At 38.7% G+C, this 12,631-nt stretch overlaps 1 protein-coding gene across 19 annotated transcripts in view; it reads left to right on the top strand.

Moving 5' to 3' along the window:
- Positions 1-12,631, top strand: part of ACACA (acetyl-CoA carboxylase alpha) — a 330,230-nt gene that overhangs the window by 165,878 nt on the left and 151,721 nt on the right. For all 19 annotated transcript variants that reach the window (XR_010152891.1, XM_511428.9, XM_009432351.5 and 16 more), the window contains 4 exons: positions 658-846; positions 2,163-2,263; positions 3,653-3,741; positions 9,140-9,264. Coding sequence is in view for 18 of the 19 variants with exons in the window: in XM_511428.9 (XP_511428.5) it covers positions 658-846; positions 2,163-2,263; positions 3,653-3,741; positions 9,140-9,264 (504 nt within the window). In the remaining variant the exon portion in view is untranslated. The remainder of the gene's footprint in view (positions 1-657; positions 847-2,162; positions 2,264-3,652; positions 3,742-9,139; positions 9,265-12,631) is intronic.

Raw genomic sequence — 12,631 nt, forward strand, 5'->3', positions numbered from 1 at the left:
TTTTTTTTTTTTTTTTTTAGTAGAGGCGGGGTTTCACCACGTTGGCCAGACTGGTCTTGAACTCCTGACTTTGTGATCTGCCCGCCTCGGCCTCCCAAAGTGCTGGGATTATAGGCGTGAGCCACTGTGCCCGCCCGTGATTAGTCCTTTTTAAACTGGAGAATAGGGGCAATGTTAGATGCTTACGTTGCAATTTCAAAGTACTCTATGATAGTTGGCTCACGCCTGTAATCTCACCACTTTGGGAAGCTGAGATGGAAAGATCGCTTGAGGCCAGGAGTTTGAGACCAGCCTGATCAACATAGCGAGACCCCATATCTATTGAAAAGTATATAAATTTTTATTGAAAAGAAGTAGTATATGATAGTGAATTCAGATATAGTTGACTCTTGAACAATACAGGTTTGAACTGTGTGGGTCCACTTATATGTGGATTTTTTCAGCCAAACATGGATCAAAATTACAGTATTGATGAGATATGGAACCCACAACTATTTCTATACATGGGTTCCATAGGGCTCAAGTATGTGCAGATTTTCATATATGAGTGGTGGTTCTGGAACCAATTTCCCACGTATACAGAATGACAACTATATATCTTTTTATTTGGGGGATTGTGTTAACTTGGGTCCTATTTTACCAATGCTTTCTTTTTAGGTAAAAGACTGGGTAGAGCGACTGATGAAAACCCTCAGAGATCCCTCCCTGCCTCTCCTAGAATTGCAAGATATTATGACCAGTGTGTCTGGCCGCATTCCCCCCAATGTGGAGAAGTCTATCAAGAAGGAAATGGCTCAGTATGCTAGCAACATCACATCAGTCCTCTGTCAGTTTCCCAGCCAGCAGGTATTTATAGGATAACACTATATTTTTTTCTGGCTACCAATGCCAGAGTTTATGTTGTAGGATTCCTTCCTATTTGGATCCTCCTTACTTTTTGGATGTTGTGCTTGTATACTTTTAAGCATTGTATTCCTCACAAAACTGCCTCAGGGTACAAACCCAACAGTGAAAGTACTGTATGTGAAGAATAAAGTATCTGTAGTTATGAGAAAAGCACACTTGGATCATGTATACCTTATAGCTTTGTTCCTGGGGCTATTCCCTAATTAGAGGTATTTTCATGAATTGAAAATAGAGTGATATTAGTTGGTTGATTGATTCATTCATGCATTGATTTAGAGATGGAGTCTAGCTCTGTCACCAGGCTGGAGTGCAGTGGCTGATCTTGGCCCACTGCAACCTCTGCCTCCCGGGTTCAAGCAATTCTCCTGCCTCAGCCTCCTGAGTAGCTGGGATTACATTCACACGCTGCCATGCCAGCTAATTTTTGCATTTTTAGTAGCCACAGGTTTCACCACGTTGGCCAGGATGGTCTCGATCTCCTGACCTCGTGATCCGCCCACCTCGGCCTCCCAAAGTGCTGGGATTACAGGCGTGAGCCACCGTGCCCAGCTGTTTATTTATTTATTTATTTATTTTTGAGACAGGGTCTCGCTCTGTCGCCAAGGCTGGAGTGCAGTGGTGCGGTCATGGCTCTCTGTAGCCTTGACCCCATAGGCCCAATGGCTCATCCCACCTCAGCCTCCCAAGTAGCTGGGACTACAGATGTGCACCACTATGCCCAGCTAATTTTTAAAAAATTTTTATAGAGATGGGGGTCTCGTTATGTTGCCCAGGTTGGTATTGAACTCATGGGCTCAAGCTATCCTCCCTCCTTGGCCTCCCAAAGTGCTGAGGTTACAGGTGTGAGCCACCACACATGGCCTATTGGTAGTTTTATTTTCAGAGACATTCTTACTACCTTGGCAGCATCTTTACTCTTTACCCATAAAGCAGATGTATGTGTAGGGAATATAGGTAGATAAGTGGGGAGTGATGTTTGGATCTTGACCTTGAACAGATATTGGTAAGATGATAGTTTTTGTAATGTAGTCATTAATTCATCTGGGAAAGGGTGACAAGGGATGAAATCTGCTTGCTTATTTAGTGTGATTCTCTATATAGACTATGCCTGGTAACTTCCAGCTGCTGCCAACATGTGAGAGATAGGAATTGCCATGTTATAAGAAGAAGATTCCTACTGATCGTGCTATAGAGGCTGATGCTTTGGGGCATTTTGTTGGGTTGGGCCTCATTTTTTTCCCTTTTTTATACCTTAGATTGCAAACATCCTAGATAGCCATGCAGCTACATTGAACCGGAAATCTGAACGGGAAGTCTTCTTTATGAATACTCAGAGCATTGTTCAGCTGGTACAGAGGTAGTAACTTGTAACTCCAGATTCCCAGACCTGTCCATACTCATGTCTTCCTTTCTTTCAAGTGGTCACAAAAAAATTTACCTCAGATTTGACTTCAAGAAATTAGAAAGCATCTTATATCTTAGAAAGTACCTTGTCTTTTCTAAATATCTTAGAATTGTGAGCTAACTCTCATGCTCAATATTTCTGACTTCTTAATATTCTACATGTTTTTCTGTCAATTATTTATTATTATTATTTTTTGAGACAGGATCTCACTCTGTTGCCCCGACTGGAGTGCAGTGGCTCAATCATGGCTCATTGCAGCCTCAACCTCCCGAGGCTCAGGTGATCCTCCTGTTTCAACCCCTCTGAATAGCTGGGACTATAGCTGTGCACCACCACGTCCAGCTAATTTTTGTATTTTTAGAAGAGATGGGGTTTTGCCATGTTGCCCAGGCTCATCTCAAATTCTTGGGCTCAAATGATCCACCCGCCTTGGCCTCCCAAACTGTTGGGATTACAGGCATGAGCCACTGCGTCCAGCCTGTCAATTAATAAGGCACAGAAATTTTGTTGTTTTCTTTTTCCTTGCCATTTTGATGAAGCTCCTAATTTTTCTTCTGTCACAGGGCCCAGTATGACATTTTTTCTTCTTAGCTTACGGAGCCTATTATATTAGGTTGGTGCAAAAGTAATTGTGGTTGTTGCTATTAATACTAAAGGGATATTCACAGAGCATATTTATTTATTTATTTATTTATTTATTTTTTTGGAGACAGGGTCTCACACTGTCATCCAGTTTGTAGTACAGTAGCACAATCTCAGCTCACTGCAACCTCTGCCTCCCAGGCTCAAGCAATCCTCCCACCTCAGCCTCTTGAGTAGCTGGGACTACAGTCACATGCTACCATGCTTGGCTAATTTTTTTGTATTTTTTGTAGATAAGAGGTTTTGCCATATTGCCTAGGCTGGTCTGGAGCTCCTAGACTCAAGTGATCCTCCTGCCTTGGCCTCCCAAAGTTCTGGGATTGCAGATGTGAGCTAAGGCACCCGGCCTCACAGAACACTTTTAACTTTAAGATACTTATAAATTTTTCAGATATCTCAGCCATTTCAAGAGTATGGTAATAATTTCTACTTAGCAGTAGGAACTGAATCAAGGTGTTGGTAGGTGGGGCTATGCAGGATTTTGTTGTCTTTTCTTCTTTATTAAAAAAGGTCTTGTCTATAGTGAGATTTCTTTTAGGCTTAGAATTTAAGTTAATTTTGTAGTTCATTTTAGGCTGTTCTTTATTCAGAGGGAAAGCAGTTCAGTGGAATGTCGTGGAGGTGAATTTGGCCTTTGGGTTTATTGCTTAATAGTGTTGGATTATCAGGTTTTTCAGTGGAGACTTTCTATTTGCCTAGGTACCGAAGTGGCATCCGAGGCCACATGAAGGCTGTGGTGATGGATCTGCTCCGGCAGTACCTGCGAGTAGAGACACAATTCCAGAATGGTAAGCCTCTTCCTGAGGACTCTCTAGCTAAGAAAGCCTTGATTCTGCTAACCAACCCAAACTATCCCTATAGGACTGTGTAAGAGCTAAGCCCCCTCCTGTCAACAACACTTCCCATTAATAAACAGTCTCCTATCACTACTCCCTTAAAAACTAAACCTCTATATCCACTAGCTCTAAAGAAAGAACAACGAAACACAGCTTGATGAAATTAGGAATCCAGTGTGCTTCTGAGAAAGGGCTGAAGTAATTTTTCTAATAGAGATTACCATTCCTGTTGATATCTTTTTGACCTTGCGTAGTGTAAGTTGGTTGAGTTATCACAGGCTGAAATTGAGAAACCCATATCTGAAGAGCTTGATTCTTGGCAGCTAATCCATGAATTGAACCAGAGGCATCTAGGAAGAGCAAGTTCAGGTTTTCCAATACTTTTTAGTATATCATTTAGGTGGACTTTATCCCTGGCTTTCTCTGAAGAGCTTCACTAAATGATAAATTGTCTCTTAAGTGTGAAATAACCTTGGCTAAAATTTTAAAGCTGTGTACTGCTGACATTGCTTCCTGCCACAAGATGGCAGTGAAACATCACAGAATTTGAAACATTATCTGAAATTTGAAACGTTTTCCTTTATCTGCTCCTTTTCACTTCCTTTAAAAGCAGCCTATGCCACTCATGACTAGCAAAAATCCTCATGTAGATATCAGCAAACCGCATCCAATAACATGCAAAATAATACATAACAACCAAGTTGGCTTTATCCCACGCATTCAAGGTTGATCAGTTTGGAGAAAGTCAATTAATATAATTTATCATGAAATAGATGAAAGGAGGAAAAACATGCTCATTATCTCAAGATAACAGGGTGTGGAGAGGGAGCATTTGACAGAATTTAACATCCATTCATGACAAACTCTTGGAAACTAGGAGTGAAATGGAATTTTTAAAATCTTGTAAAAGGGACCCACAAAAAAATCTGCAGGATACATCATGCATTATGGTAAAACGTTGAAAACATTATCTTTAAGATTAGGAATAACACAAGGATGCCTGCTGTCACTACTTCTATTCAGCATTATAGTGGATGTCCTAGCCAGTGCAGTAAGACAAGGAAAAGAATTAAAGGGTATAAGAGCTAGAAAGTAATAAAGCAATATATCTGCCATTATTAAATATGATAGGGTGTCTCTTTAGAAAGCCTCAAAGGATTCACAGATTGATTATTAAATTATTTAAAATCTAACATGATTGCTAAATACAAAAGTCAACATACAAAATTCAACAGTATTTGTTTACAGTAGAGCAATTGTTTAGAAAAGCAGTTCAGGAAAAAAAAAATTAAAATAGCAGGCTAGATGTAGTGGCTCATGCTTGTCATCTTAGCACTTTGGGAGGCCAGGACAGGAGGATTGCTTGAGGCCAGGAGTTTGAGACCAGCCTTGGCAATATAGTGAGACCCCATCTCTACAAAAAATTAAATACAATTAGCCAGGCATGATGGCACAAGCCTATAGTCCTACCTACTCAAGAGGCTGAAACAAGAGGATTGCCTGAGCCCAGGGATTCCAGGGTGCAGTGAGCTATGATTGTACCACTGCACTCAGCCCAGGCAACAGAGCAAGACCCTGTCTCTAAATAATTAATTAATTAGTTGATAAAATAGCAACCCAAAAGATGAAATACTAAGGAGTAAATCTAACAAAAAATGTGCAAGCCTCTTTTGGAGAAAATTAAGAATATTATAATAGTAAAGAAGATTTAAATAAATTATCAAGGTCTTAAATTGGAATGTACACTATTAGGTGCCGATTCTTCCTAAATTCATCTGTAGATTGACATTTCAATAAAAATTCTGTTAGTGTATTTGTAATGCTAATTATAAAATTTATATAAATTATATAATTTATATAAATTATAAAAGACAAGTCTCACAATAACCAAGATACTTCCAAAGAAATACAAGGTGAAAAGATTTGCCTAATCAGATATCAAGATTTAATATAAAGCCATATTAATTAAAAAATTGTGAGATAGGTGTAGAGATAGATTTATAGATCAGTGGAACCTAATGACCCAGAAACAGATCCAGCCATATATGAAAACTTATTTTATGATAGAGGAGGCATTGTAGATCATGGGGAAAGGATAGATTTTTTTTTTTTTCAATAAATGATACCAGCACAATGGGTTATTCATTTAAAAAAAAAAAAAGAGGAAAGAAAGAAATGGAATCCCTATCTTATACCTATACACAAAAATCAATTCCCGATAAAGACTTAAATATGTACTAAAGAGGTGAAGCTGTTAAATGGTTAGGAGAATATCGTTATAACCTCAGGATAGGAAGATTTTGTTGTATAAGACACAGCAAGTACAAACTACAAAAGAAAAGATTGATTACTTAAACTCCACTCAAGAACTTCTGTTCATCAAAATACATCATAAGGAGACTGAAAAGCCTGTAATCCTAGCACTTTCGGAGGCCAAGGCCAGCAGATTGCTTGAGCCCAAGAGTTCGAGACCAGCCTGGGCAACATAGCAAGACCCTGTCTCTAAAAAAATACAAAAATTAGCCAGGTGTAGTGTTATGTGCCTGTAGTCCTAGCCTCTTGGCAGGCTCAGGTTGGAGGATTGCCTGAGCCTGGGGAGGTCGAGGCTGCAGTGAGCCGTGATTGCATCACTGCACTCCAGCCCCGTTGACAGAGCAGGACACAGTCTCCAAAAAAAGAGAGACTGAAAATATAAGCTACAAAGTGTGAGAAGATATTTACAAAATATATATCTAAAAAATAATTAGAAGTATCTACAGAATTGGTATGAATCATCAAGTTAAAGACATCCTAATAGAGAAATGGGCAAAAGATATAGAAAGATATTTTACAGAAGAAGAAGTACAAATAATTTATAAACTTACACAAAGATGCTCAATCCCATTTGTAATTAGAGGCATATAAACCAAAACCGCAATGAGAGTGGCAAAAATTTAAAAGTCACATCATCATCTTCATTGCTTCTGTACATGGAAGTACAAATTGGTATACCACTTTGGTAACAGTTGGTCAGTACCTAATAAAGTTGAACTTATTTGTATTCTTTAACCTAGTAATTTTACTCCTAGAAAATATACTTTAGAGAAACTATTACACATGTTTACTAGGAGACATATACAGGAGTATTTGTGACAGCACTGTTCATAATCTTAAAAAAGACAAGAAACAATCTAAATATACATAGGTAGAGTGGATCATTGAAGTCTGGTATATTCCTACCATGGATTACTATGCAGCAGTGAAAATGGATGCACCAAGGCATACACTGAACAAAAGGATGAATCTCAAAAATACAATGTTAAGGAAAAGAAATGGTACAGTGATTCCATTTTTTTCAGGTTCAAAAACCAGGAAAATTAAGCTATACATACATTGGTGATAAAAGTTAAGAAAAACAAAAGAATAATTAACATAAAATTCAGCTTAGTAGTTGTTTCTGAGGAGGGGTACGCAGGGGTCTTCAAAGATACTAGAGATGTTCTATTAAAATTTAATGGCTTTAAAATATCACATGGGTGTTTATTTCAACTGATACTATATATTCTATATATTCTTCTGTATATATATTTCATAATTAAACTGTTTTGTTTTGTTTTTTGTTTGGTGTGTGTTGTTCTTTTTTTTTTTGAGATGATGTCTCACTCTGACACCCAAGCTGGAGTGCAGTGGTGCAATCTCTGCTCACTGCAACTTCTGCCTCCTGGGTTCAAGCAATTCTTCTGCCTCAGCCTCCTGTGTAGCTGGGATTATAGGTGTGTACCACCATGCCTGGCTAATTTTTGTATTTTTAGTAGAGATGGGGTTTCACCCTGTTGGCCAGCCTGGTCTCAAACATCTGACCTCAAGTGGTCCACCCGCCTTGACTGCCCAAAGTGCTGGGATTACAAGGGTGAGCCACCGCGCCCAGCCAATTAAATGCTTTTAAAAAAGAGTGTCTTGGTATGCAGGATCTTCAAAGTAAAAAAAAAAAAAAACAAAGTATCATTGCTTTCTTTCTGTTAATGTCTCCCCTCACCCCAGGTAAATGTGTTCTTTTTATTTCCCCTGGTCCTATTGCCAAAGTTTATTTGTGTTGTCACTTCAAAGCTAAGTCTTGGTAGAGAAAAATATTAATACAGAACAGCTAATTTTTAAACAGCTTCCCTTTTGGTCTAAATGTGTCTTTTATGAAATTGGCAGCTCTCTCGATATTGTAGTCCATTGTTTTTCAAATATAATTTTATTTGGAAAAAAATTGCTTATGTCAATCTCTAATATTTAGAATAATTAAAAGCCTGGTTACACTGGTCCAGTGTACTCAGTGTTCTAGGAAACCATGATAATGCAGTTTGAACGTCACCGTTCTGGTTTGTAACTTAACGTGGAATCTGAACTGAGGTGATAATCCTTTACTGTTTTCATGATTTCATAAAATTCTGACCCTTGAGAATATTCAAACACTAATTCCTCTTTACTTGGAAATTTAATTCTGAGGTAAGCTGTTTTCTAAAAAACTGAGTATTACTTATATCCCATGGCAGATATCACTACAGTGTACCAGAGGCTTATGCTTCTGTTGTAAAACATAGCTTTCCTACTCAGAACTAACCTGCCCCTGGTGGCCTTAGGGAAGGCAAGTGAAAATATGCATAACTTTAGTCTCCCTACAGACCTTTTGACTTAATGCAAGGTTCTCCTTGATCTATACCTTGGGTTGGATTTGGCGTTCCTAGGCACTGCTTAGCTGTTTCAAGGACTAACAGAAGAAAATGTTGATTCCAGGGGTAGCAGTCACACTTCTCATGGATATTGCTAAGTTTGGTGTGGTTTTATTTTTTGAGCTAAAACTGTTCCTACTGATTAGGGTCAACTATTTTCTGCAAGTCAAACATGGAATCAGAATCTCAAGCTCTGGGGGAGACCTTAAAGATCATCAAGTTTAATGATATTTACATTTCTTTTTAAACAGAAATTTCTCTTCTAAAGAAATCATGAGAGAGTTTAGAGTAAGACTGGGGTTTGAGTTATTCCCAATCTTTCAGTCTTTAAGGTACACCCACCTCCCCAATTTTTAAAAAATTTAATGAAATTGAGGCCCAGAGAGGTAAAATGATTTGCCCAGGAGCACACAGTAAATTGCTAATAGAACTAGGCCTTGAACCCAGATCTTATATCCAAATTGCCTGACTCCTAGTCCAGTGTTCCTTTTACTAAATCACATTGCCAGTTTCTGTACAAATCCATCCAAGAAAATCCTTATGATGTTTCTTCTCACTGCTCGTCTCATAAATTATAGACAGTACAAAACAAATAGCATGTAAATGTGAACATTTATACATGGGTGAGAACCAGTTCTTTTCATGGTGTGCAGGTCACTATGACAAATGTGTATTCGCCCTCCGGGAAGAGAATAAAAGTGACATGAACACTGTACTGAACTACATCTTCTCTCACGCTCAAGTCACCAAGAAGAATCTTCTGGTCACAATGCTTATTGTGAGTACCATTTTTCAGAACTTGTAAAGACCGTCAATGATATGCAAAAAGTATTTTTTTCCTTTTGATGGCTATGGCCAGAGAAAAAAACTACTGCCTTTTATAATTATGGGATGAATGGGGCTTGAGCTGTGGATTAACAGTTTCTCACATCTACCTTTGTCCTTGGTCTGAAGGAACCTGCTTTAGTGAGAAAATGACTTTTCTGGCCATTATGCATATACTCATTCACAGGAACTTATACCTCCTAACTCTGTTTAGAAATGCCCTGTGCTTCACCATTCCTGTGGTCATCATGACAGCAGCTTTAAAATTTCATCTTATTTAGCCAATTTATTCTAATTTTAATTCTTGTTCCATAGATACAAGCAATGGCTCTCATGTCAAACTTAAAAAAAAATAAATAGAAATCCAGCACTCCCCCTCTCTGACCAGAGAAATTTAAATGTATTCTGCATCTTCATTGGTCCCTTTTTATTTACATTGAAAATCTAAGCTCGGATTATTGTATTGGTAGTAAATGTATGATTTTTTTCCCTATAACTTAGTAAAATAAGAATTAGTAGGAAGTAGGAATAGGGAGTGAGCCTGGTAAGTTTGATGAGAGCTAATGTGCATTTGGCCAGTGGGTGGAATTTTTGTGGGCTGAAGGATTTTTAAAGATGACTTGCAAGCCCTTCACTCCTAGCTCATTCTGGTTGAGTTAGTTGTAGGAATTAGTACAGTAGGACTACTCCTAGAGTCCCTCACCCCATGGTCCTGAGCATTTGCCTTGCTGCTGCATGCCTGTCTTTTTGGGGACTGTAGTGCCTTTTCACTCCTAGAGTTTTCTTTTTGTCTCTTTGTGGAATTGGGATTCTTGGTAAGTTAATTACATCATTTTTTCATGGAGGAAAAAAACATACATCTTCATAGCTATTTTTTATTTCTTCAGAATGAAGGGAAACTATCTACCATACACCTCTGATTAACAAGAGTGCCACTCATTCAGTTATATGCCTAGCTGGTTAACTCTAAAGCATATCACATTTTTTAGAATAGCCACTTTAAAAAATATGTAATTATAGGGAGAGTTCATTGCCTTTGCTACCCTAGAATAGCTAGATGGTGGGGAAACGAGAAAGATGCAGTTGAGAGGGAAAAATATATATATCAGTACAATGTAATACTTCAACTTCCCCCAAGTGACAGGTTTCAGCTAAGAAATGATACAATCTATGGCAACTTGCTAATTTTTTTTGTCAGTCAAAAGAAGGAAGAAAGGCTATTTAGATTTTTTTTTTAATTTAATGAAAGGATTGTTAAATCTCATTTGGATAAAGCCAAGACTTTCTGTCAGAAAAGGGTAATGATGAGGAGGGTAGGAGAATCTGTCAGTTTGGACCTAGAATGGGGTGGAATTTGCCTTTATAGGAAGCTAATTATGGTGAGTTTTTCTTTTTATTGTGATTACGTTTTTAAGAACTTAACAGTTTTCTGCACTAAAAATAGACCAAAGCCTAGAATCCTTGGAGCAGCGGAAGAGTAATGATTGTCCAAGACTGTCGCTGGGTTTCTTAAATTCTAATTTGTAAGATATAGGGGCTCAGCTCGCTCCTTTTGCGGAGTGATTGTAAGTAACGCTTGCCTTAAGAATCTCATTATTGGAACACGGAGCCATATTTCCTCTGAGAATTCTGGAGTAGCTTTGAGCCAGGGCTGTTCATTTCTCAAGTAATCACGCTGGTGTGATGGAGAGAGAAAATGGCAGCTGTTCGGAGCTCAGGCCTTCAATTTTCTTCAGAGTCCAGTCACTCAAGTGTGTAATTACACGGGGGGTGCTGCAGAGGCGTTGGGCCCTGTCAGAGAACTGGTTTGAGGCTTTGCTTTCTGCTTTTGCCAGTCAGGACAGGCAGAAGCCAATGGGACTCCGACTTTCCACGCTGTTCTTTTTTTCTCCCACCTTGTCATCCTGATTACTTCTTACCTGCATGGATAGTACCCAGACTTTCTTTCCAACAGGCTGAGCTCTTTAGAGAAAAGAGCTGTTTCAGAGTTTGAGTTTGGGTGAATAGGATGGAGGAGGAGGAGGACAAGGGGGATGGGAAGAGGAGGAGGAGGAGGAGGATAAGGATGGTTGAACATGTGAACCAGGAAGCCAGATTTGTCCTTTTCTTTATTTTGGTGTCATTACATTTTTCTTTAAAAAAAAAACAAAAACAAAATGAGACCCAGTTAACATAAGAGGATCTCTAAGCTTTCATGTCATTAATTTCTTTTCAAATATCAGTTGTTTTCATTTCATCTTAGAGATTTGGAAATCAAGAAGTTAATGATATGATCAAGCTCAGGGCCAGCTAGCAGTGACTTATGGAACATGGGTAAAAGCTCAAGATGGTGCTCTTTTCTGATCTGATGTTACTGAATGCCAGACATGTCTTCCTCTTTTCCTCTTTGACAACGCTTAGCTGCTCCCCGTTCCTTCTTCCTCTCCCTCCTCCTCTCCCACATCTGCATTAATGGTAGTAGCTGGTAAGAGCCATTTTGGTTGTTTGGATTATTCTTTCCTCGGATCTTAGTATCTTTTACAGATGTCACCTGCACATGGTAGCACTTCGACTCCCCCAGCTTGTGTTCTCTGCTGGTTCCCCTTTCTTTGCATATCTTGGCTTCCTGATTGATGGTTATGTGCCCAGTATTCCATTCTCTGCTTTCTAGAAGTAGGAATGTTGATAGTATGCTTTGCTGAGCTAGATGATGATTTCTGGGGCTTTTGAACCTACAGGGAGGGAGGTATCAAGAAAATCAGGCTTCCGTGAGTCAATGTCATGGGATATGCATTGCTCTAGTAAAGAGGTACCTTCATCCTCTCCAGGTGTTAGCATAACTTGCCCAGTGGTAACTTGCCTCATGGACTCTCAAGCAGATTTCTGGTAATATTTCACTCTGTCTGGAAAGCAAAGTATCAGGTAAAGGGCTAAAGTCCTATCAGGTTTCCTCCATTTAAAGGGACATTGTAACACAATTTAACACAAAGTCTGGAAGACCAATAGTACATTTATATTTGAAAGCTCTTCTTCTTTCTTAAATTTAACTTTATAGGAAAAATCTTAGAACTCAGAACATTGTTTATGTTTGCTTAGAGATATTTAAGGAACTCTTTAATCTTTAGCCAGATTAAGCTAATTGGTACAAATACAAAGTATCAACATCTTCATAGCTGTCTAGATGGCAATGTACATATCTTCTAGCCACCTTGATGGTAAGTAGTCTTCCCCTCACTGCTTGTAACTTATTTTTGATACGGTCCACATGAACATGCTATAAACCATGCTTCTATATGAGTAATGCCATGCCTATGAACCCCTGATTTGGTTTAGATGGGGAG

This window comes from Pan troglodytes, chromosome 19, assembly GCF_028858775.2.
Source record: "Pan troglodytes isolate AG18354 chromosome 19, NHGRI_mPanTro3-v2.0_pri, whole genome shotgun sequence".
NCBI classification, from domain to species: domain Eukaryota; kingdom Metazoa; phylum Chordata; class Mammalia; order Primates; family Hominidae; genus Pan; species Pan troglodytes.